We start from the raw sequence: 26620 nt of genomic DNA, 5'->3' as shown, positions 1-26620 counted from the left end.
GTTTTCAACCATTTTCCCCATTGTTTTTTCTGTTGCCATTGGGTTTATCTGACCTGTTGGCGGCTTTGGCGGGAACTTCCTTTGATCCTTTGTCTTCTACAGGCGACTTCCCTTTGTTAGTAATCACCTCTTCAAGCTTGATGTATCGTTCTGCTCGATGTAGAAATTCTTGGGTACTCTTCACCCCATTCTTCATTAAACTATTCCAGAGGGGTGAGTGGCACCGCACTCCAGCAGTGAGCGCCATCATTTTCCCCTCATCGCCAACCGTCTTAGCTCCAGATGCCGCTCACATAAAATGCTGGACATATTCCTTTAAAGACTCTCCTTCCTTCTGGCGAATTTCGACCAGTTGGTTGGCTTCAGTCGGATGTACTCGACCAGTGTAGAATTGCCCGTAGAACTCCTTTATGAACATCTTCCATGACACTATGCTAGCAAGAGGGAATTTGAAAAACCACTTCTGAGTAGTATTGGACAAGGTGGCTGGAAAGATTCTGCAGCGAGCATCATCCGACACCTTTTGGATGTCCATCTGTATCTCAAATTTATTCACATGAGATAATGGGTCCCCATATCCATCGAAGTTGGGCAATACTGGCATCTTAAATTTGCTTGGGGTTTCTGCCATCGCTATTTTTTGTATGAATGGAGTGCCTCTTCTCCGATCATACTCGATGTGGGATGTTCGGCTCCCCACTAACTGCTAGATGGCCTGATTCAGCGCATCGATCTGGGCCTGTACAACATCTGGTATCGCTGGGGCGACCAATACTGGAGGAGCGTACTCATCGTGCCTTTCTCGCCTATCGTTGAGCACATCCCTCAAGTCACCATCTCTACGCCTTTGCTCGTTAGCGCCCAATCGATCAAAGACGTTAGGTTGCCTAGGCTGCCCCCCAGCGTTCTGGCTTGCAGGCCTATTTTCCCTTGGTGGGGAATTTCGTTCTCCACCTTTCTCTCCTTGCCCTCAACCATCATTTCCTCTACCAGAATTAGCTTCGTTGTAATCATGACCATCCCTAAAACGTGATTGGCTATGGTGAGACCTGCTGATCGCACTATTCCCTCCTCTTGCTGGTACCTCTCGAGCGCCAGGGGGAGGCATGCGTTGGTCGGTGGGTCCCCAGGCATTATTATGTCGTGGGGGGCCCCTGACCATAGAGCTTGACTCGGCATGCCTTCTGTTATCAGAAGGACGTTGTCCCTTGCTCAGAGGATTCGGTTCCTCAGCAGTTTGGCATCTAGGGCTTCGGGGAGGTTGTTTGGCCTTATTTTTCCTTTCACGCTGGGGATTATCTCGACCAGCACGAGAAGGTGGCTGCTGCTCAGGATCTTGAAATGGAATATCCTGTTGGGCAGCATGAGGTTGCTCCAGCCTTAGAGGACTTGTCGGTTGAGGTGGATGACTTGAGTTTGGGCCTTGTTGTGGTGGTACACTTGGTGGCTAATCTGGTTAAGCAGTTGGTGCAGGTTGTCCTCGGGCCAACTGAATGCTGCTTCCAAGGCGGCAGTGACATCTCTCTGTCGACGCTCCATATCAGCCTACCGCTCATTCAACTCTTGACGTTGACGGTCAATTTCCCTCAGTTGCAACGCCATCGTCTCAGCCACATTCTCCTGATTGGCCCTCAGATTGGCTAACTCCTCCTGCAACACAATTAGTGTTGTCCTCAAGGTCTCAGAATCCATTTCCTCCTCTTCGAAATCCAGCTGTGGTTCATCTTCATCCATATTTTGTGGAGGAGTCTGGGTAGATGCAGCACCCAAAGTTTGTCCCGTCTTTCTAGATGTTTTCACCATTTGATCTTATTGGAAATCTTGAGTTTGTCTCTCAATGAAAGTAGCAAAATTTGACCCTTTAATTGGTCAACGACACGGAGTCAAATAAACGATATAAAGTAAGATGAAAATGAGAAGAACTCTAGATGAAAAGATAAACAACACAAACAATTTATAGTGGTTCGGCCCCAATATTATGGTAACAACCTACATCCACTTAGTGTTCTTATTGATGTAGTATTCCAAGAACAGTGATCAATGAACTAGGGTTCACGAGTTACACTAAATCTCAGATAAATACAATTGTGATGGATAACAAGACTTCTTTTCTCTCTTAGAATCTCTCAGCTCAAGTGTTCTCAAGCCAAATGTTCAAAACACCAAAAGTCCCCTCTCTTGAGCCATTTGATTCTTATTTATAGGCTCAATGAGGTTTTCATGGGCCAATGGGCCTTAATTACACTTAATACATGTGTATCTAAATAATAATGAAAATTACAATTAAAATGTAATTACAAGATTGCACATCTGAAGGGAATAACTGAGTATATGCGACCAGGCTGGTCGCCCATAATTATGATACTTGATAATCCAATGATCTCCTGGTCGAGGGTCGAGGAGGATATGCACACTTAAAACCGCCACGTGTTTCCCACGGGTAGATCAATCATGCCACATCATCAGGTAGTCCGTTTTTGGGTAAACAAAATCCCAAACTGGTTTTCGTCCCTCAACCTGTTCGTCTTCTCTGAAGGAGCTGCAATCTACTTTAAGATTGTTAGAAATAATACAGTGGAGAAGAACGAAATATATATATATTAATATTTTTAATTGAAGAACAGAAATACAAAAATACAATACAAAGAATAAACCAAATATGGGGCACGCAAAACGAGCTTTCCTTAAAGAAGACTTGCCTCCTCTACCTTAACAATGCTAGAGAATTCGTGAGCAACCACTTCCCAGGATACAATAGCTATCAAGTAAGACGAAAACAGCATTGTGTCTGCTTAGGCGAACTCGAAACAAATCTTCCCTCTATCACCATAAAATACTACAAAGAGAGAAAAGAGAAAGAGACTAAGACTATTGTGTGTGATATTCTGTATCTGTGTGTCTTAGAATGAGAGGAGAAGTCTCATTTTATAGGCTTCTTGGAGGGTTAAAAATGTGTGTGAAATCAAGTGCATTAATGCCCAAATGTCCCACAAATCTGTGATCTTAATTTCTAAAAATCAATAAGAATTAATTATACTTATTCTGGTAATATCAATTGTTACCCAAAGTAATTTGCTAAAATCAATCAGAATAAATTACACAATATTCTGATAATCTCATCTTTAATCAAAATGATTTGATGAATCATTACTATTTTAGGCATCAATTTTTCATTTACTCAATTTTTCCAACACCATTGACAGGAGCTTCTTCGCCTGTATCATGGAGCCAAGACATTTTCACTCCCTTCTCTACGTAGTCCTCGTCTTCTGTTATCCAAAAAATATGCACGGGTGACGTGGCAGGCGTTCTTAAACACGTGGCTGAGTTCTGTTCGACCATCGACCAGTAAGATCCTCCTGGCGTAGCAGTTGAGTTTTCCTTACGACCAGCATGATCGTACACTCCGCATATTTCAAGATGATCTTGTAGAAATCATAATCAATTCTGAGATTATCTCCAATGATTCCTGATTATCCGATTAATTAGGAGAGAATATCTGTAACAAATTCATGTAATCCTCCTTGAGCCTATAAATAGAGAAAGATAGCTCAATGAAGGGACTTTTGACTTTTGGTTAATTGAAGTTATACACTTACGAGAGAATTAGAGCTATTGTATTATGATTATATTGCTTATCCCTCTCAGGTTTGTGAAACTCAAAGAACCCTAGTTCTTTGATCACTCCTTTGAGATCTCATATCAATAACAGCTTAAGTGGACGTAGGTCATTACCATTTCCTGGGGCCGAACCACTATAATTTCTTGTGTTCTTTACTGTTTTTGTCATTATATTCATTCCAACACATCTATCCACATCAAGTATTTTGACTCCATGTCAGTTGACCAAAACAAGAGTCAACATCTTCCTATGCCAATATCGAAGCTTTGGATTTTTTATTCTCTTTGTTTTTTTAAATGGGATTTTTTTTTCTTCTCAATATTTTGAATTTTGCTGATTGTTGGGATTTCAAACGTTTTATTACCTTTTTTAATTAATTCAAAAATTAACTTTTTCCTTATAATTTTTTTTTAATTAAAATAAGTATAATACACATGACTTGCAGCCACATGTCATCAAAAAATTAATATCTCAGACCCATTAATATGAGTAGTAGCGAAAATAACATTTTAGAAAGAAACATTAGGTATATTTATTGTGAAAAAAATATTAAGTATAAAAGTGTAATATTTTTAAATTATTAAGTATTTTAACTGTCATTTATTTTTGATTTATTTTGCAAAATACGAATTTTAAAATATCATTTAATAAAATATAAGAACTGGTTAAATATTCTCCTGAGGAAGTAGTGTTTTCCCATTTTATAATTTCCAAACATTTTGGAGGTATTTTTGTAACCATGGTTAAGTTATGATTCAAACTAACGAGAACATCTTTTTTTTAAAAAAAGAAAAAAGAAAAAAAACAACTAATGAGAACATTACAAGCGTGACTGGCAAAGTATATTACAAATAAAGCGCCTATTAAGTTTTCCCTCCCTGATTCTTCCTCTGGAAGTTTTCCTTTCGATGTACCTTCGTGAACATGAATATATATAGGTAGAGAGAAAGAGAGAAAGAGAGAGAGAAAATGCCAATAGAAACGCCGAAAGGGCTTCCATTCTCAGTGGATACATGGAGTGAATGTTCGAAGAGGAAGAGATACCATTTCTTGACACATGCCCATAAAGACCACTCCAATGGAATCACCACCCACTTCTCCTTCCCCATTTACTCAGTCCGTCTCACTAAAACCCTCCTCCTCCAACTATTTCCCAAGGTTTCTCCTTCTTCTCATTCCATTCAACGCCTCTCTTTCTCTTTCTGTCTTTTAATTCATTCTCTGGTTTTCACAGCTTGATGATTCTTTGTTCGTGGAAATTGAGGTGGGCCAGTCGATAATCGTCGACGATTCTGATGATTCCTTCACGGTTAAGGCTTTTGATGCCAATCATTCCCCTGGTATTTCATTCACTTTTCAGAAGTTTTTGATAGTTCTCTTTCGTGCATTGTTTTATTTTAATACATTTGCTTGTGCCAATTTTATGGAAACAATGGATTCTGTATTTAAACAATGTATTTTATTGTTCTTTTGTTGGCTTATTTGAGCTTTATAAAATTGGTATTTGATTCTTTATTGGAAATGTTATTCGGCATATTCTTGTTTGTCCTATTTTTCTATTATTTTATTGATTTTGGTAGTACCTATCTATTGGAAGCCATGACACTTTGATTCTTAAGATTTCTTATGCTTTAACAGTTTAAACGTAATTACTTGCTAGATATGATATCGAGTTTGGTTTCAACTGAGTTGGTGTATGCTACTTGCACTACCTAAATGGTTTTGAGTGGCTTTATTGACAGTTATATCCTTGTCTGGCATCATATATTTTTGAACTTCAGGAGCTGTGATGTTCTTGTTTGAGGGAAAATTTGGCTACATACAGGTGTTGCAGGCTCACCCATGAGTGTCTGCAGAATTTACCAGAGAAGTATTTGGCAAAGAAAGGAAGAAAACCGTCTTGTCAATTTGATTTTGTTTTTTTAGACTGCACTTTTGGGAGGAGGTTCCTACGACCCATGCCCAGCAAGCATTTAGCTACCCAGCAGGCATTCTATGTTTCTGAATTTTGATGCATTCCTCCCAGCAGGTACCCAGCACTTTTGGCGTGTACCTTTCATTTTATTATTCATAGGTTAAATGGGATCAGTGGTTTTTCATATACAAATGATCATCAGTATGCAAAACCATCTCATATATTCAGAAGACTGTCTTTTTGGTTTCTAGTTCTACCTCTAGTGTTGTCTTATTATGTCTAATGCTACTTTCGAACGATTTTTAACTAAAGTAACCTATTATTTTTATAAGGTGTCTTTGTTTTGATCATAGTGATCTTATCCTTGTTGGCATACTTAAGCTTTGTATTAAGTTTATCTAGGTTTAGTTTAACTATTGCTGATGCTTACTTGAAAATACCGACTTTTAGGTTTAGCTCAATTCTTATGTAAGTTAAGTTTGTGGTTCTTTATCAACATCTTTTCGTTCTAGTTAAGGATGTGAAGATCATATGATGCAGTTCTAGCGAATAAAATTACTGACCCTTTCATCAACACTTATTTTCTTGTGGTCCTCTGTTTACCCTGTGTAAAAAATCTTATTAATTGTGAGACGTTGTATTGCAATTTTTTTGGCACCTAATTTGAGATTCTTCTGTATGGTGTTGAACTGTTGATCTGTACCCAAATTACAATGTTTGACAGTTATTGACCAATTTTTTTTTTTTCTTTCTAGATCTATCTTTAAGTATAATTGTTCTAATGCACCCTTTCCTTTCTCAACTTTTCGCAACAGTTTAGCTAGTTTAGTTTATGTACTCAGCATCTGCTTCTCTGGAATGAATCATTGGATGTCTCTTGTTTTGAAGGATAATCTGTTTCGTTTTAAAGCTTGAAAACCCTAAATAACCTGTAAGCTGTTGATGTTGGCGCAGGTTGTCAGTTGCATATGGAAACATCCTGATGCTACAATAGTTTATTTAACTTGTGATCTTCTAGGACAGGAGGAAATAGTGCCTGCTGTGTTGAGGACATTTGGATCCAAGATATATGCTGACAAAGCAGCTAATCCTGAGTGTTTTCATGCTCTGACACATACAGTTCCTGAAATCATCTCCCAAGACCCATCTTCCTGTTTCCATCTGTTTGATGGATTTCCTAAACTTTACGAAAGAGCAAAAGCAAAGCTTATGGAGGCTCAAGCTAACTTAATGCCGGACCCCTCATAATACACCCTTCTTGTCAATGGTACGCTTGTGAGGATGATGGTTCAGCTTCAGTGGATGAGAAAAGAAGAAAATATAGAATGAATGAGGCAGTAAGAGACCAATATGGTGTTTGGCATGTCTGCTATTCAATGCATTCTTCCAGACAAGAATTGGAATGGGCTCTTCAACTTCTTGCTCCTAAATGGGTTGTTTCAACAACCCCAAGTTGCATGACTATGGAGCTGGATTACTTTAAGAAGCATTGTTTTACCACTCGATTATCTTCAAAGGATCATTTTTGGAAGCTCTTGGACATTAGTGTTTGTTGACGGTGAAATGTCGTCAACGAAATTAGATCGGAAAACTCAAAGGTAAGTCAGGTGATGTTTATATAAGAACTGAGAATAAACTTTAAGAAAAAGTAAACACAGGTAAATGATGGAGCAAGTCTTGGTATATTTCTCAATAGCCTCTGCTTACAATGAATTTTCCAACCCCCTCCCATGTGGGAGAAAGGTCCTTTTTATAGTAGGCTCTGATGGCCTGGGATACATGGTGGTCCAGGAGACCAAGTGGTACATAAGTACTCTGGCAGGATAGTGGCTTCAGAGGTTGGGGTTGTACATCCAGCACTGGAGCAGGTGTCAGGAGAATGCCTCCACTACTTGTCTGTACCCATGTCTGATGAGTGGTGGCAGGCATAGTGGCGCAGGAGGTAGCAGTGTCGGCTCTGGCCTATGGCCGTAGACGTACGGACCATGACTCTGGTCCTAGCAGTCCCACTGGCACTGGTATCCGTACTTAGTACTTGGTCGTACAAATATGTCTCATTCGACTCGTACGGGATCCCCTGAACATAGGGATCTCGAGGTGTAAGGAATGGGACCCTTGGTGAGTATAATGGTCGTGGCGTGAGGTGGGGGTCTCAGGTCCTTGACATGAGATGCCTGCAACACCCCGAGGTCACCCATGAGCATAGGCCATAGGCATGTGGCCTTGACGGATGTCTAAGGATATGTGGCGAAAGGCCTTCCTTGCGACCCCGTTGGTGGGGCGGCTCTTTTGATGCATGGCTTCACTCGCGTGGCCACCAGGTGGCGTGGCTTCTACTCCCTCGTGAGAGCCCCTTGGAAGGCCTATTGACGACGCAGCTCCCTAGCTGCTGATGAGGCCCTCCCCCTCGTGGCTATGTGATGGTGTGACTCGCTCGGGGCACGGGGCCGAACGTCTGCTGAGGTGCGAGGCTACTAGGCCATGGGCACGACGCCGAGGATGCTCCAGCGAGGCCATGCGGGCGCGGCGCCGAGGATGTTCTAGCGAGGCCACTGGTGCGACGCCGAGGACGCTCCAGCGAGGCCATGCGGGCGCGGAGCCGAGGACGCTCCAGCGAGGCCACGGGCGCGACGCCGAGGGCGCTTCAGCGAGGCCATGTGGGTGCGACGCCGAGGGCGCTCCAGCGAGGCCATGGGCGCGACGCCAAGGGCGCTTCAGCGAGGCCATGTGGGTGCGACGCCGAGGGCGCTCCAGCGAGGCCATGGCCGCGACGCCGAGGGCTCTTCAGCGAGGCCATGTGGGTGCGACGCCGAGGGCGCTCCAGCGAGGCCATGGGCGCGACGCCGAGGGCGCTTCAGCGAGGCCATGTGGGTGCGACGCCGAGGGCGCTCCAGCGAGACCATGGGCGCGACGCCGAGGGCGCTTCAGCGAGGCCATGTGGGTGCGACGTCGAGGGCGCTCCAGCGAGGCCATGGGCGCGACGCCGAGGGCACTTCAGCGAGGCCATGTGGGTGCGACGTCGAGGGCGCTCCAGCGAGGCCATGGGCGCGACGCCGAGGGCGCTTCAGCGAGGCCATGTGGGTGCGACGCCGAGGGCGCTCCAGCGAGGCCATGGGCGCGACGCCGAGGATGCTCCAGCGAGGCCATGCGGGCACGACGCCGAGGGCGCTCCAACGAGGCCACGGGCGCAACGCCGAGGACACTCCAGCGAGGCCATGGGCGCGACGCCGAGGACACTCCAGCGAGGCCATGGGGGCTTGGACGCGAGCCCATGGGCGCTGGGGCGTGCGCCTGTGTGCGCGAGATCACCTTGCACGGCATGGTTCTAGGCCTGCGAGGCCGTTGCGAGATGGTGACGGCTCGATTGCCTCGTGGCTTAAGCATGCACTTGGGCCTTCGAGGGACCTCAGCGCATGTCCTAGTTCTTTTATGGGCATGGAATATCGAATGTCTACAATGGCTCACTAAGTGATGCTTCCCTTGGGACAATCTCTCAGTTTCACAAGGCTTATAGGTCTGAGCCTGATAATGTGACTAAGTGACCTTTAGCCTTGTATTTTCACCATGTACTAGGGATTTTTTTTTCTTGGTGGATTTTTGGCATCCACACTTGCCCCCCAGTCTATAGGGAGGCCTTTAGGCGTTCTTGTAGACTCTTCCGTTCCTTTTTATTATTCTCTTATTCTTCTTCTTCTTTTTTTTTATTTTTTTTATTTATCATGTTCGAGGTCCTTTGGAACCCACGCGAAAGGGGGTTTGATAGGTCCCTCTGTGGTGCGCCTTGGTTGCACCTATAAGGATATATTGACCCATTGGGTTCTAGTTATCCTTTTATATATCTTCGCGCGCGTTTATTATATCTTGCGAGAAGCGTCCTTCTCGTCATTAGGCATAGTACTATTTTTGCAAGCGTCTTCTTTGAGACCCTTTTTGGAAGCGTCTACTTTGAGACCCTTTTGGATAGCGTCTACTTTTGAGACCCCTTTTGGAGGCGTCTACTTTGGAGACCCTTTATGGAGGTGTCTACTTTGGAGACCCTTTTTGGAGGTGTCTACTTTGGAGACCCCTTTTGGTGGCGTCTACTTTGGAGACCCTTTTTGGAGGTGTCTGCTTTGGAGACCCTTTTTGGAGGTGTCTACTTTGGAGGTGGTTTCCCCTTAGGTGGGGACTTTCACGGCTAGAGGGTCTTCGTTCGATCTCCAACTTGGCCAGCGACCCCTCTAGCACGATGCCCCCCTTCTATATGGAATCCCCAGGCACATTGGGAGTATGGCCACTGGAGGAAGGTTCGCTTTCTTCAACCTGGAAGTTCTTATGGCCCTCCTCCACACGTATGTACCTCTGTGCTCTCTCTCGAAGTCGTCCAAATCTGAAACTTCCCTTTTGAGCATGTTGCTCCATAACTTGCTTCCTGGACGAACTCCGGCTGTAATAGCCATCTTGAGCTCCGCTTTGTTTAAATCTCCCACCTTTGTTGCTTCTATATTGAACCTATGGATGTACTCCCTCAAACTTTCATTTTCGCCTTGTTTTATGTTAGCGAGGTTGGTAGTCGGCATGACGTAGTCACAGGCTGCATGGTGCTGCTGAAGGAATTCATTAGAGAGTTGCTGCCATGATTTGATTGTTCCTGGCCTTAACCTCTTGAACCACTTGTACGCCACTCCTTTAAGCGTAACGACGAAGCAATGACACTTTGCCCTATTGTTGACCCCTCTTAACCTCATCAAGTTATTGAAGGAGTCTAAGTGATATTTTGGGTCTGTAGTTCCCTCGTACGGAGTCATGCGAGGCTCTCTGAAGCCAATGGGCATTTGCTCAACCTGAATCTCCCTTGTGAAGGGTGAATCACGGTCGAATTCTCCGTCATCCATGCGCCCCCTAAGTGCTGTGGTGATCTTGCCCCGAGGGCTTCGCATTTTGGTGCCTAGCCCCCTCCACTTTTTGCATATGGAGTCTTGCGGGGTCTTGGGCTGATCCCTTGCCTTGGTTGTGTCCCTCGGTGGAACCGCGGGGGGTACGTCTCTTACTTCTGACCTCTCCCCATGGAGCTCTTTTCTTAGGCCAGGGGGTGCCTCTTTTGAGGGGACTTCGACCTCGTTCTTACGACCATCACCTTCCCTCTGCCTTTGCTCCTGGGGACCTTTTGTTGGCCTAGGTCCCCCCTGATACTTTGTTTGGGGGGTTTTACTGGCAGAAATTTGGGTTCCCCCATCATCTACGGGGACAGTACTTTCCCCTTTTTCATGCTCCTTCCCTTTACGCACAGGCGGGGGTGTGCTTAACTTTCCTCGCAGCAGGTCGTTTAAAACCTCTTGCATGTTCTCTATCTGGGTTTCCAGCCTTCGAGTCTTTTAATAGGACCTATCTACAATCTCTGTAGAACCCAGAAAACAGAATAGTAGAAACCAGAAAATAGAATAGCAAGCAATAAAACAGTAAACCAATAATGAATAATCTGAAGCTTTGTTGAATGAAAAATATGCTATGAGTCTCATACAAACAGAGAGGAAAATATCCCCATGATGCCTAGAATCATCTCAATTCTTGCATAACTAATTACTAGCTTCCTTTTCCCACTAATAGGCTACTCAGTACCCAATTTGCCCTTCTAACCAACTAACACAAAATGACCCAGTTACCCTTGACCCTTCTGACCCGACCCCCTCCTAGTATAGGTGAACCGGATACTAGGCTTATCAAGCCTAACATTACTCCCGCCCAAGTTGTGAACCTTGTCCTCAAGGTTGAATGCCGGAAACTGACGTCGTATAGCTTCAAATTTCTCCCACGTAGCTTCGAAATCGGGCAGATCCTTCCAGCGGATAAGCACTTCAACACATTGGTCTGGAGAGGCTGGGTTTTGTCGGATATTCAGCACTTCAGCAGGTTCTACAATAAGTTCCAGGTCTGAAGTTAAAGTGGATGGGAGCGTGGTGGAAGAATGAGCAGTCCCGACAGCAGCGCGGAGTTGCGAAACATGAAAAACCGGATGGATGGCTGACGAAGGAGGCAAGTCGAGGCGGTAAGCGACTTTTCCAATGCGTTTCAGAACTGCGAACGGGCCGTAATATCTTGCTGCCAGCTTCTCATTCTTTCTGGTAGCCAATGATTTCTGTCGGTAGGGCCGCAATTTCACAAATACCTTGTCTCCCACAGCGAACTCCACCAGTCGCCGCGACCCGTCCGCTCTTTCTTTCATTTTCTGTTGTGCTCGCAGCAGGTGCATTTTCAAATCATCCAAGAATGCATCGCGCTCTTCAAGTAACTGGTCAACAGCCATCACATGAGTGGTACCTGTTGCGTACCGAATCAACGGTGGGGGGTCACGCCCGTATAAGACCTTGAATGGAGTGCAACCCAAGGAGGAGTGAAAAGTGGTGTTGTACCAATACTCAGCCCACGCTAACCATTTAGCCCAAGCTTTTGGACGGTTCGAAGCGAAACAACGAAGATAGGTCTCTAGGCACCTATTCACAACCTCGGATTGGCCATCCGTTTGGGGGTGATAAGAAGTACTATGGCGAAGTTCCGTCCCTTGTAGTTTAAACAATTCTGACCAAAAATGGCTGAGAAAAATTCTGTCACGATCAGACACAATAGACAGCGGGATTCCATGCAACTTGACTACATGTGTAACAAACGCTTCAGCCACCATTTTAGCATTAAAGGGGTGCCGAAGGCCTATAAAGTGGCTGTATTTACTCAGCCTGTCCACCACCACGAATATAGTGTCTACACCTTCCGACTTAGGCAGCCCTTCTATAAAATCCATAGTCAACTCCTCCCAAACTTGTGCTGGCAGCGATAAAGGCTGCAATAAACCCCCTGGTGACATGGCTAAATATTTGTTTCGCTGGCAAATCTCACAAGAACGCACAAACTCCAAGATCCTAGCCTTCATTCCTACCCAATAAACATCTCCTTTTAGTCGTTGGTAAGTTCGCAGCTCCCCCGAATGGCCCCCTATGGGCGAACTGTGATACTCACGCAAAAAATGGGGTAACAAAGCTGAAGTGCTGGACAAAACTAAGCGGCCCTTGTACAGTATCCGTTGCTGGGATATTGAAAACCCAGCAATGACTTTTCCTTGCTCCAAATTTGCCTTAACCCGAGACAAAAAAGGGTCCGCTGCCACCTCACGATCAACTAGCTCCCAATCCATCCATGTAGTAGATGTCAGTAAAGAACATTCCACATGACCGACCCGAGACAAAGCATCAGCCGCCTTATTTGTTTCCCCTGAGCGATATTGAATATCAAAATCAAATCCCAACAATTTGACTAACCACTTCTGATGTTCCGGAGTAACCAGCCGTTGTTCTAACAGAAATTTGAGACTTTTCTGGTCTGTTCGCACAATAAATCGTCGTCCTAGGAGGTAAGGTCGCCATTTGAGTACCGCTAGAACAATAGCCATGAGTTCTTTTTCATATATGGATTTCAGCCTCGCTTTGGGCTTCAATACCTGACTGAAATACGCTAGTGGCCGTCCCTCCTGCATCAAAACAGCTCCTACGCCAAACCCCGAAGCATCAGTTTCAACCACAAACGGCTTGGTAAAATCTGGAAGTGCTAAGACAGGTACTGTGGTCAGCGCTTTCTTCAGTTCTTCAAATGCAGCAGAAGCTTCTTCGGTCCAGCCATATTGGTCTTTTTTGAGTTGGTCAGTAAGAGGTCTAGCAATGGCCCCATAGTTCTTGACAAACTTCCTATAATACCCTGTGAGCCCAAGGAATCCCCGCAGCTCTTTAATTGTTTTGGGCAGCGGCCAATCCAGCATAGATTGGATCTTAGAAGGGTCCACCGCCACCCCCTTGCCGGAAATAATGTGACCCAAATACTCAACTTGCCGCTGTCCAAAACAGCACTTCTTGAAATTAGCAAAAAACTGGTGGTGAGACAATGTTTGCAACACGATTTCAAGATCTTTGACATGAGTTTCCTCATCCGGGCTATAGACGAGGATGTCGTCGAAAAAGACCAATACTCTTTTTCGAAGATGGGGCTGGAAAATGTCGTTCATTTGAGATTGAAAGGAGGCGGGGGCGTTGGTCAGTCCAAATGGCATCACTACAAACTCATAGTGGCCTTCATGAGTCCTAAAGGCCGTTTTATGGATATCTTCCGGCCGCACCCGAATTTGATGGTACCCCGAGCGCAAGTCAAGCTTCGAAAATACATGAGCCCCATGCAACTCGTCTATCAACTCATCAATAACTGGAATGGGGAATTTATCGGGTACCGTGGCTCTATTAAGGGCCCTATAATCCACACAAAACCTCCATCCGCCATCTTTTTTTCTAACTAAAAGAATAGGGCTCGAGTAGGGACTGTTACTTGGCTGGATCACCCCTGATTTCAGCATCTCTTGAACAATTTTCTCGACCTCATCCTTGATGCCATGTGGGTACCGATAGGGGCGAATACTCACTGGAGTGGTGCCGGGCTGAAGGACAATGGCGTGATCATGTCGTCTCGGCGGCGGTAGCGAAGTTGGTGTGTCAAAAACATGTTTGTACCGCTGTAAAAGTTGCTGTATCTCATCCGAATATGCTGCCAAGCCCGGAATAACCGAAGCGCAACCCAACTCGACCCAAACACCTTGCCGCTCATGTTGGAGCAGCCGTACCATTTGTTTCAACGAAATGCAAGTCTTGTGAAGCAGAGGGTCTCCATGTAAAACCACGGGCTGATCTTGGATTCGAAGTTTCATCGTATGGTTCCTCCAATGGTGAGTGGTTTCCCCTAAAGTTTGCAGCCATTGGACGCCCAAGATAACATCAGTACTGCCTAGTTGCAACGGTAGGAAATCTTCGATTATTTCCAGTCCTTGCAAATGTAACGGCACCGAGCGACATATGCCTTCCCCCTTCACTGCTTGACCATTGCCCAGTTGCACTCCATAAGCATCAGTCGTGGATAATGGCAATGCCAATTTCTGGGCTAATTCCGTGGTGATGAAATTGTGTGTCGCCCCGCTATCCACCAAAACCACCACTTCGTGGCCCAAGATAGAACCCAAAATCTTCATAGTTTTGGGGGACGTCAACCCGACCACTGCATTGAGAGAAACTTCCACCATGTGTGCCTCAGCCGCCTCCGTAGCTGCTGCAATGCCCAGAACCTCCCCAATCGGATCAGTGGCCGGTGCGTCCACGACCTCATCTTGAATAATCACCACCTGAACCTCCGCCTGCGAGCATTCGTGCCCGCGAGTCCAACGCCCGTCACATTTAAAGCAAACTCCCCTGCGTTTCTTCTCCTGGAGTTCGGTTTCAGACAGGCGGCGATACGCCGTGGACGTCGCCGGAGCCGCCGCTGGTTTAGGGCTAGTAAGAGTCGGGCTAGAAGAGGAGGAAGATGATGGAGAGATGACAAAAGTGCCCTTACTGTGTTCGGGTAGGGAGAGGCTGGTCAAAGGTGGTCGTGGATGTGCCCTAATGGGCCCACTAGGCCCAGTCCGAAAGCTTTTAGTGAAAGCTTGATTGGCTTCAATTTGCTCAGCCAATTCCATCATGTGTAACAGCCCATTGGGCTCCAAAATTCTCAAAGGGGCCTGGATCTCTACTTTAAGGCCCTTCAAAAAAGCAGCCTCCCCCATTGTCTCTACCGAAGCAGCAAGAGCTTCAAATCGTCGACGATATTCTTGAACCGAAGTGACCTGTTGGAGGACAAAGAACCGATCATAAACGGACCCCTCATGGGTGGGACGAAATCGCCGGAGGAGTAGAAGTTTCAACTCCTCCCACGTAGGAATGGGTCGCCGCTGATTTTCCCAGCGAAACCAAGACAGAGCCGCTCCTTCAAGGCACAAGACCGCCGCTTCCAGTTGCTCGGTCGGGGACAATCGCTGTAAATTAAAGTAGCGCTCCGCACGATAAGTCCAATCATCTGGGTCATCTCCCGTATAAACCGGCAATTCGATCTTCCGAGCCCGAAATTCAGATCGTCTATCCCCACCATCCACCACACGACCGGAGGAAGCGCCCCCGCCAGTCGCCACAGACCCCTCGCCGGAAAGACGACGCCCCGAACCAGGAATACCGTGAGACCCTTCGCGAAGAGAAGCAAGCTCATCTGCCACCCTGCCTTGGGCAGTAACCAAACGATCCAACACGTCCTTCAGAGAGCCCAGCTCCAACGCATGATCCTTAAGCAGCAATCCATGATCGTTGAGTTGGTTTTGGACACTGGATAAGGCCGATTCAACACCCACAACACGAGTCTCCATTCTCGTCGATACCGGCATACACCGAACGCCGGTCCTGGCTGCTGATACCAATTAATAGGACCTATCTACAATCTCTGTAGAACCCAGAAAACAGAATAGTAGAAACCAGAAAATAGAATAGCAAGCAATAAAACAGTAAACCAATAATGAATAATCTGAAGCTTTGTTGAATGAAAAATATGCTATGAGTCTCATACAAACAGAGAGGAAAATATCCCCATGATGCCTAGAATCATCTCAATTCTTGCATAACTAATTACTAGCTTCCTTTTCCCACTAATAGGCTACTCAGTACCCAATTTGGCCTTCTAACCAACTAACACAAAATGACCCAGTTACCCTTGACCCTTCTGACCCGACCCCCTCCTAGTATAGGTGAACCGGATACTAGGCTTATCAAGCCTAACATCTTTTTATGTAACTCTTGAATCTCATCCCTGTAGAGGCGAGTCCTTGAGCTTGAACTTACCGAGCGTACCCCGGGACTCTTGTTTGGCCCGTGCGCTGATGGACCTGGGTCTTGGTGGCCTGAACGTGGTGCTACCGGGGGCTGGTGAAGTGAATGCACTGGCGGCTCCAAATGACCTCCGTCGGGCCGGATGGTCGGGGATGATGCTTCCTTCTCCTCCCTTGGGGGAAGGGACTCCTCCGGTCTGCCTCCATGTTTGGGCGGAGGGGGGTCTTTCTGGGCAGCCCTCCGCTCCACTTCATCCCGGAGAACCTCATCATCTTGTATTTGCCATAGGTGTTTTGAACGTCTTAGCATATTTCTTTGCTGGAAATGATGGAAGAACGCTGGCTTGATGCTTGTTCTTCCCACAGACGGCGCCAAACTGTTGACGGTGAAATGTCGTCAACGAAATTAGATTGGAAAACTCAAAGGTAAGTCAGGTGATGTTTATATAAGAACTGAGAATAAACTTTAAGGAAAAGTAAACACAGGTAAATGATGGAGCAAGTCTTGGTATATTTCTCAATAGCCTCTGCTTACAATGAATTTTCCAACCCCCTCCCATGTGGGAGAAAGGTCCTTTTTATAGTAGGCTCTGATGGCCTGGGATACATGGTGGTCCAGGAGACCAAGTGGTACATAAGTACTCTGGCAGGATAGTGGCTTCAGAGGTTGGGGTTGTACATCCAGCACTGGAGCAGGTGTCAGGAGAATGCCTCCACTACTTGTCTGTACCCATGTCTGATGAGTGGTGGCAGGCATAGTGGCGCAGGAGGTAGCAGTGTCGGCTCTGGCCTATGGCCGTAGACGTACGGACCATGACTCTGGTCCTAGCAGTCCCACTGGCACTGGTATCCGTACTTAGTACTTGGTCGTACAAATATGTCTCATTCGACTCGTACGGGATCCCCTGAACATAGGGATCTCGAGGTGTAAGGAATGGGACCCTTGGTGAGTATAATGGTCGTGGCGTGAGGTGGGGGTCTCAGGTCCTTGACATGAGATGCCTGCAACACCCCGAGGTCACCCATGAGCATAGGCCATAGGCATGTGGCCTTGACGGATGTCTAAGGATATGTGGCGAAAGGCCTTCCTTGCGACCCCGTTGGTGGGGCGGCTCTTTTGATGCATGGCTTCACTCGCGTGGCCACCAGGTGGCGTGGCTTCTACTCCCTCGTGAGAGCCCCTTGGAAGGCCTATTGACGACGCAGCTCCCTAGCTGCTGATGAGGCCCTCCCCCTCGTGGCTATGTGATGGTGTGACTCGCTCGGGGCACGGGGCCGAACGTCTGCTGAGGTGCGAGGCTACGAGGCCATGGGCACGACGCCGAGGATGCTCCAGCGAGGCCATGCGGGCGCGGCGCCGAGGATGTTCTAGCGAGGCCACTGGTGCGACGCCGAGGACGCTCCAGCGAGGCCATGCGGGCGCGGAGCCGAGGACGCTCCAGCGAGGCCACGGGCGCGACGCCGAGGGCGCTTCAGCGAGGCCATGTGGGTGCGACGCCGAGGGCGCTCCAGCGAGGCCATGGGCGCGACGCCAAGGGCGCTTCAGCGAGGCCATGTGGGTGCGACGCCGAGGGCGCTCCAGCGAGGCCATGGCCGCGACGCCGAGGGCTCTTCAGCGAGGCCATGTGGGTGCGACGCCGAGGGCGCTCCAGCGAGGCCATGGGCGCGACGTCGAGGGCGCTTCAGCGAGGCCATGTGGGTGCGACGCCGAGGGCGCTCCAGTGAGACCATGGGCGCGACGCCGAGGGCGCTTCAGCGAGGCCATGTGGGTGCGACGTCGAGGGCGCTCCAGCGAGGCCATGGGCGCGACGCCGAGGGCACTTTAGCGAGGCCATGTGGGTGCGACGTCGAGGGCGCTCCAGCGAGGCCATGGGCGCGACGCCGAGGGCGCTTCAGCGAGGCCATGTGGGTGCGACGCCGAGGGCGCTCCAGCGAGGCCATGGGCGCGACGCCGAGGATGCTCCAGCGAGGCCATGCGGGCACGACGCCGAGGGCGCTCCAGCGAGGCCACGGGCGCGACGCCGAGGACACTCCAGCGAGGCCATGGGCGCGACGCCGAGGACACTCCAGCGAGGCCATGGGGGCTTGGACGCGAGCCCATGGGCGCTGGGGCGTGCGCCTGTGTGCGCGAGATCACCTTGCACGGCATGGTTCTAGGCCTGCGAGGCCGTTGTGAGATGGTGACGGTTCGATTGCCTCGTGGCTTAAGCATGCACTTGGGCCTTCGAGGGACCTCAGCGCATGTCCTAGTTCTTTTATGGGCGTGGAATATCGAATGTCTACAATGGCTCACTAAGTGATGCTTCCCTTGGGACAATCTCTCAGTTTCACAAGGCTTATAGGTCTCAGCCTGATAATGTGACTAAGTGACCTTTAGCCTTGTATTTTCACCATGTACTAGGGATTTTTTTTTCTTGGTGGATTTTTGGCATCCACAGTGTTGAAGCCTCTTCAGTTGAAGGTGTATTGGCTAAAAGTTCAGCTTGCTCATCGGCACTTGAAGAGTTCACTCAAAGTTCTGCTGACTCTCAACTGCACCTGGTAAAGATTTCCACTTCTCAGAAAGAAAATTTTAAACTGCCTTCTCCAGCCAAAAGACCACCTGTCACTTTATTTGGTAAAGCCAGACTTGGTCTGCAGGAATCTCCTCTTCTACAACAGAAGAAATCATCAAATAAAGATGAACATTCTCAAACAGTTGACTATAAATTCTCTCAAGAATCCTTATGTGTGAAGGAAACAGTATGTGAAGTGACTAGGGAAGAGCCATTGGTGATTTAGCCACCAAAAGATGTGAATGAAATACAGTGTAAAGAGCCTGTTGGGATAGAAACAGAAGTACGGAAAGGTAGTCTAACTCCCATTGGGCCATCAAAAATTTTCAGTGAACGGTTGAAAGATTGAACAGGTCAGTGGATGTGCCAGTACCTGAGCCTCTTCCCTTATTGGAGGATCTTCTGAATTTAAACAAAAGGTTCAAGGGGGAAACCAAGTTTTAGTTTTTACTTTCCCTGCAATCCATTTTTACTCAAGATTTCTTTCGTTTTCCACACAAATGGTATAGAGCAGCAGAATCTGAAAATAATTGTTATGCTGATTATTTTTGCGAAGAATAAAGATCACAAGATTTATTGATTTCATCATTGCAGTTGCAAAGGATAACATCAGAGGCGTTTATAATCTTATCCTAAAAGATTTTAAGTCTTGCAGTGCCATAGAATCTTTGATGAAATAGATTTGTAAATTAGTTGCTTCCTGTTTCACATTGTGTAATAAAAGTTCATTCATATTCTTCATATATGGAATTTCAAGTAACTCTTGTTAAATTCTCCTTCCACCAAAAAGAGTTGATGCAACCTCAGATTTTATTGAAATTGGCTTTCTTTAATTAAGACATATGGAAACATACAATATTACAATCACTAGGACCAAATATACAAACATATGAGATGAAGGATATCTTGCAGTTGTTGAGCAAGGAAACAAAATCTTAGCAAATTTAAACTATATATCATAGTTCCTACACCTACATATAAGGATAAATCTCATCTTCAATGGAGTGTTGGCCATTTATATATAGAACACCGATCTTCACAACAAAAGACAGATATCTGGAACCGAAAGAATTCTGGATATACTTCTGATGTACAAGAAAAACCTATGAAGATCATCATAAGCTTATTGAGCTTCTGCTTTCAGAACCTAACTCACAATCTTTCATAATTGAGTTTCTCTGACTGCAAAAAGAGACATAAATATCACTAATTAGAACACCATCCAAGTGCACCAACTTAGCTAGCTTTATTGAGATAGACTAAGCTCTCAAATTCCCAGTCAGTTGAAGCTACAAGAATTGGGATTAGTCTTGTTCATTGCTAACATCTTTTGTTTTTTTTTTCCGAAGAGTAGGAGTTACCTCAATAAGCATATCAGTTGGAAGCCAAGCTGGTGCTGTTGGAATCCCAACCCATGCTACCTACAAAACAGTCATTTGTTTAGCAAATTCACCACTGCAATTATAAACAACAATATCACATAATTAAAAGATTTGCTTATACAACATTTGACTTCATGTTTCACAAAAGTCGTGTTCATAAAAATGGAAGTAAAAAGATAAACTGATGGAATCTCTTACCAGTGCGTACTCTCCTGTTTCGAAGATGCGTAAATCCAAGATCTGACAAAGGTTTCATTCACTCAAACTCAAATATGAACACACCATTTTATTAATCAGATATATTAAAAGTTGTTTCTTTATTTAGCTACTTAGTAACTAAGAAGATTACGAAAGATTTACCTCACCACGATCTTCGTAAATATAATCCAAGCCTTTGTAGTAAGGTGGATGCCCAACTGATAGATACTACAATTTATGTCAATATCTCAATATTAATTACCAAGCAAAAAAAATATATATTTATTTCAAATAAATTATCATACCAAAGTCACATGTTGGCAAATACCACCTATTATTATAGCTAAATTAGACAGTTTACTTCTGTCTTCATTTTTTTCTGACATGATATAATAATTACACAGCAACCTTCAATTTTTTTTTCTTTACAAAAGAGGAGAAAAAAGATAAAAACAAAAAACTATATGCTTTTTATTATGTTATTCTGAAAATATAGTTTTGATGTACTCAGAAGTCTCAAATGTTGAGGGAACTATAATAAAGATATTCCTAAAAATGGGATGGTATTTATTTATATCATATTTGAACTTTTTTTTTCTTTTTTTGATAAAACATATATTTGAACTCTTGCAATTTTATTATTTGCTTAAAAGTATATCACAAATTAAAACTAATAGAAAAATTTATTGGATATATTAGCAGTTAAGAACTCCAAATGTACTCACATTTATACTATTGAGATACTTTTCTTTATCCACTCTCACAATTTGACCCTTCTTCACTGCCCAAAGAAGAAGAAAAAGAAAATATTATTCAAGGCACAAAAAAATCCAAGTAGATATATCTAACATGAAACATGTAAAAATTGAGATAAAAGAATTTTCTGACTTGAATAGACAGGCTTTTCCTTTTTGAGAATCTTCTTAGAAGAAGAAGAAGAAGAAGAAGCAGCAGTTGAAGAGTCTTTGGTTTTGGGTTCTGGTGCCTTTTTCTCCTTTTCGGGCTCTGCAGATTTGACAGCTCTAATGGACAGAAAACGTAGATGGTATCTTCTATGAGTTTCTGGAAAGTGAGAAAAGCGTGGGAAAGAGCTCTGTGAGAAAGTTGCAGAGAATGCCATGGAGAGAATTGGGTATGGGATGATGTTGTTCGGTTATAGAAAAGACGCCTCTAATTTGTGCAGATAAGAGATGACGAACTTCTTTCGCTTCTTTCGCTCCAAGCACTAACGGTCAGATATGTGTGTTGGTCCGGGTCCCTTTTCATACTACCCACCTCAACTATAAAGCTGTTATAAATTATAAGACAATTCTTTAATAGCCCTCCTACCGATAGGACTTTTCACTGATATTGACTCATAAATAGTGTTAAGTGTAAATTTTTTTATCACCGTGTATATTGTAGTTGTTTAAAGCATCATGCAAATTTTCAGAAAATTCTGAATAGTTTACAATACCGAAAACTAGGTTCAAACATGTTGTTTTCCACGTGCATAAAAAAAAGTAGTCACGCGTGCAGCAACATATTTGAACCTAGTTTTTGGTATTGTAACCTATTCAGAATTTTCTAAAAATCGCGACGATATTCTAATAGCTACAATATACACAGTCATAAAAAAAATCACGCCGAAAACTGTTCACGAGTCGAGAACCGTGAAGAACCCCACTGGTAGGACTTAAAGTGAAGCCCCTATAGGAGAATTGTCCATAAATTATATATACCGAGCTTCTTTTATGTATACTTTAGAGTATATTCTATTTTCAGTATTTGAAGAAATTATAATCTAATTTTTTTATAGCACAGAGTACATGATAGTTATAGTAGGCATCTCCAATTTTCTAGAAACTCAAAAATAATTTTCAATGCCGAAATCAAAGTTCAATAGTCTGTTTTCATGCGTATAAAAAAATCAAGTACACGTGCAACTGACTGTTTGAACCTTGATTTCGGCAATGTAAATTATTTGGAATTTCCCGAAAATTGATGGCATGTCTGTTATAATAGTGCAAGACTTGCTAATCAAGTCGTTTGAACATAAATGTGTTTCTAAAGTCAATTGACAGGTTAGGGTTAAAAGGTTTTGATCTTAAACAATATATTTTCATTAAAACAAGTGTTTGATACATGGGATCCCAAAACAGTGTTTGCATGGCAGACACAACCCTCAAAGATTGATACAACAAAAGCCAGTCTAATGGAAAAAAAAAACAATTTAGAGCTCTAATCCCTGCAAATCCCTCAGTCGTGGCGGTAGAGCAGCTGCCAATGTACACTCCCCCCCCCAAGAGCCCTCCAACTCATGGTTGGTCCAGCTTTCCTTTGCCTTTACCTGCACCACGTAGCACCCGTGAGCCAATGCTTAGCAAGAAAACCATAATCAACAAGCATAGACACCACCAAGAGTATATAATAAACTTCAATCCAATTAGTTCAATTAATCAGCAAAATACAAGTATTAAGCTAGGCAACGATAAACATGTACTTTCAAACATATAACTCAATCCATAATACAAATATTTCGGTGTCGGTGCCCTTAGGCCGAGCCCTCTGGTTATTTAGCTGATCTTAGCTCGCTTAGGCCGAACCCTCTGGTTATTTAGCTGATCCCAGCTCACTTAGGCCGAGTTGCGTTAAGCACGCTTATTATCAACCCCGACACCTTTAGGCCGTACTTTCACATCACACATAACAGATATATAATTCACAAAACACATATGTTCAATTCAGGGAATCTCATACCCGTTCACATACAACCTATATCACAAGTTTAATCCTTCCTAGAATACCAAATTCAGAAACCAACCCAGCACCCTTAAACAAAACTAAACCCAACAGAATTCAACAATTAACATAAAAAATATTACCTCAATTGATAGCCTAATCTCCTCACCAATCCTCTGACTGATCCTACCTTTGATTCTCTAGACTTTCCCAACCCAATTCCTTGAGTTTTCTCCTCCAAAGCTTCAAAGTTCCCCTAGGTTCTAGAGAGGGAGAGAGAGATCGTGTATGAGAGAGAGGAAGCTGAGGAAAGTGTTTAAGTGTATTCCTAATAATTCTGGTTGCTTCCTAGATTCTCAGCTGAATATACACTTGAACCAAAAGACTAAAATACCCCTAAATACAACTCAACCCTCTAATTACTCTTAAGGGCAAAACGATTATTAATCTCGTTTCCCACTAATTCCTCAAGTCATCCTACCAATTCCCAATTAATCCTAACATACCGAACTAATCACCAAATACTTACTTGTTACTTAATAAATCCTAAATATACATTAAACTTCCCAAAATACCCCTAGGCTCACCTCGGGCCAGGTATCAAACCCTGTTGTGCTATTCCGCTAACTAGGATCGCCTTGAGTTGTATACTGCAAAAATATCCACATAATAATGTGGTCTCAATCATTTGATACATATAATCACATTTATGCCATTAACAGGCAAAAATTACAGATATGGCCTTATAAACAATAACGGGCCCACATGCATATTCAATACTTATAAACATGCATATAAATATATTCATATCATCATATATATCAAGCATGCCACATAGTCACGCATTTAAATCAATTAATCACATATTATCCAATTATGCCCTCCCGACATGCTAATCAAGGCGCTAAACCCTATTAGCATTTTTGGTTCGTTACAGCTAATAAGCATTTCCTTAGCATTCACAAGCAGTGATAGTGCTAATAAGCACATCTTTAACAGATACACAATAGTCAAGGGCCAGGCCCCATCAGAATATCTCATACTCCCTAATAAGGCAGGCAGATAAGGCATTTATATATCATCTAAGCAGTTAAACACATAACCATGTAAACAGTTACCAAACCCTAAGTCGAGCTTGTCTTTAGCAGTGAGTGTACTTGCTCAGCTAGTCTTCAAGAAACCTTCAACCTTGGCAGCTCTGATACCAAGTTGTAATGCCCTGGATATCTAAGACCGTTACACTGTGTATTAAAATTTTTCTTAACTCTCTAAATGAGTCATTTGGACATAAATGTGTAACTAGAGGTAATTAACGAGTTAGGGTTAAAAATTTTGGTCAAAGGAATATTTACTTTCATTATAAAGTTTTGAGTTTGTACATGGGATCCTAAAATACACATTTAAATAGTTATATATAACTCAAAAGGTAAATACAAAACATGCCAGCCTAAGCGTCAAAATTAAGGTTCAACCCAAGTTCCTCCTTGATTCCCTGGCCATGGCAGTCGAGCACACTGCATATGTACACGCCACCACCGAAGCTCTCCAATTCATGGCTGGTCCAACTTCTCATTTCCCTTACCTATACCATATAGCACCCATGAGCTGAGGCTTAACAAGAAAACATAGACATGCTCATAAGCAATTAATAACAGATTTTAGAATCTTATCTAACATGCCTAGCAGTCATAACTATATTCATGCATGCATACAATCCAGCTAAGTGACTATAGAGTCACACCGGGGCCTGTAGCCCTATTTACTTATAATTAGCCATAGGGTTAGACAAGCGTACTTGGCACTTTGTTTTCCAAGCAGCCATTAGGTTGTTCAAGCGTATGTCACACTCCTGGATAGGCTTAACCATACCGGCTTGCGCTCAGCATGCTATTTCCTCCCTTGAATCATAAATCAAGCCTTTCAATCAGATAATATAGACAAGCATAGATCATTTATCATAGATATGTTCAATACAATCAGACATGTTTAATAAAACATTTCAATCATAGTTATAACTATTTTCAATGACTAGACTCAAGCTCTAACCACAAACTAGGTGGAATTTTCTTACCTTAGGTCCTTAACGAGACACATATCACAACTCAGAGCACGACCTTTTCCTTCTGAGCCAATCGAAAAACCCTAGTCACAACCATAATAACGAATAACTAGTAATAACAGGCGAATAAAGGCTTCTAGACCAAGTCTTTGCCTCCGGGACCTCGAATTCTACTAAACCAGGTAGTAGAACCTTCCTGAGCCCTTAAGTTTGAGTCCCCGCAACTCAAAACCTCATTTGGCCATTTCCCCAATTAGAGTTGCGGCACCCCCAACTAAGGGCTGCTGCGCAACAAGTCAGAGAGCCCCGAGCCCAAAACCATAGGGCACGTGCCGCAACGCCAAGGTGGTTCAAGGCACCTCCTCTATTCTCTGAGTTCATGAAGGCTGCTGTACCCCAAGAACAGGGCCCTGCAAACCCAGATTTCCAGCGATTTTCAACTATTTTCTCCAAACTAAAACCCCTAAAATTAGTCCCCCAAACTTCAATGAAACCCATAATTGAGTTCTACACTCATTACAACACATTATAAACAACATATAAACCCCAAAAATTAAACTAAAACCTCACCTATACCCAAAATTCAAACCTTGAGTTTAAAACTCAAGAACATTAACACAAACCAGAAATTCATCAAAACCAGAGTATAAATCCTTACCTAAGTTGAGAAATCAGACCCTAAGCTACACCTTAATCCAATTCTTAGCTCTAAGCCTTCAATTCAAGATCTTCCTTCCCCAAAATTCAATAAAAGTTAACCACAAAGAGAGAGAGAGAAGGGGGGGGGGGGGGGGGGTGTGGGGCGAGAGAGAAATAAAGATGTTTTGAGTTCTGATTGGTTTCTAATTTCTGAAGGCTCTAATTGACTAAGTCAATTCCATGGGCATGAAATGACCAAAACGCCCCTTGCCTAAACCTTAGCTCTTTAATTCCCTCAAGGGAAAAATGGTCCTTTGCCACTAATCCTCAATTAACACCATATTTCCCAATTAATTCTAATAGCCCCAAAAGATCACCAAATAACTCCCCATTACCCAAAAAATCTCGGTAATGTATTAAATGACCAAAATACCCATAGGGTCACCCCGAGTAGGGTATCAATCCCCGTTGTGACTAAAACGCTAATTTTCTCACTAGGATCGCCTCGTACCGAATAACTCAAATATATCCACATAATAATGTGGTCTAAATCACAAAACACATATATTTACAAATATACCTTCAATGGGTCAAAATTACGAAAATACCCCTTTTGATAAGAAACGAGCCCACATGGATACTCAGTATGTAACGCCCTGGATAGCCAAGACCATTACACTGTGTGTTTATAAAGGTGCAAGACTTGCTAATCAAGTCATTTAGTTAGAAACGTGTTACTGAAACTATAATTGAACTAGGGTTAAAAGAATTTGGTTACAAAAGTTACATTTCATATAATTTAGCATTTTGTACATGAGATCCCAAAAGAAATAGAGTTT

At 44.2% G+C, this 26620-nt stretch overlaps 2 protein-coding genes across 2 annotated transcripts; one reads left to right on the top strand and one right to left on the bottom strand.

Annotated features, from left to right (window-relative positions):
• Window positions 1-4429: 4429 nt before the first annotated feature.
• On the top strand, window positions 4430-19673 carry LOC133802263 (uncharacterized). The gene is given in 7 exon segments (XM_062240536.1): window positions 4430-4780; window positions 4857-4962; window positions 5404-5443; window positions 5445-5610; window positions 6492-6759; window positions 6762-7135; window positions 18868-19673. Coding segments are annotated over 6 exon segments (1101 nt in total). The 5' UTR covers window positions 4430-4591; the 3' UTR covers window positions 7094-7135; window positions 18868-19673.
• LOC133802267 (NAD(P)H-quinone oxidoreductase subunit O, chloroplastic) lies at window positions 19575-21635 on the bottom strand. Its single transcript, XM_062240550.1, has 6 exons — window positions 21251-21635; window positions 21088-21143; window positions 20525-20590; window positions 20363-20404; window positions 20144-20203; window positions 19575-19964 (listed from the first exon to the last, which is right to left on the bottom strand). The coding sequence occupies exons 1-6, from the start codon at window positions 21480-21482 to the stop codon at window positions 19935-19937; spliced, it is 486 nt and encodes a 161-aa protein (XP_062096534.1). The 5' UTR covers window positions 21483-21635; the 3' UTR covers window positions 19575-19934.
• Window positions 21636-26620: the final 4985 nt, after the last annotated feature.

Source organism: Humulus lupulus, chromosome 1 (genome assembly GCF_963169125.1).
Source record: "Humulus lupulus chromosome 1, drHumLupu1.1, whole genome shotgun sequence".
NCBI lineage: Eukaryota > Viridiplantae > Streptophyta > Magnoliopsida > Rosales > Cannabaceae > Humulus > Humulus lupulus.
This window is presented reverse-complemented; position numbering and strand designations above follow the sequence as displayed.

Coding starts and splice junctions, on each gene's coding strand:
- LOC133802267 (XM_062240550.1), bottom strand. CDS start 21,482: ATGGCATTCTCTGCAACTTTCTCACAGAGCTCTTTCCCACGCTTTTCT. Junction 20,204..20,362: donor AAACAGGAGAGTACGCACTG/GTAAGAGATTCC, acceptor ACTGTTTTGTAG/GTAGCATGGGTTGGGATTCC. Junction 19,965..20,143: donor CAACTGATATGCTTATTGAG/GTAACTCCTACT, acceptor CTCTTTTTGCAG/TCAGAGAAACTCAATTATGA.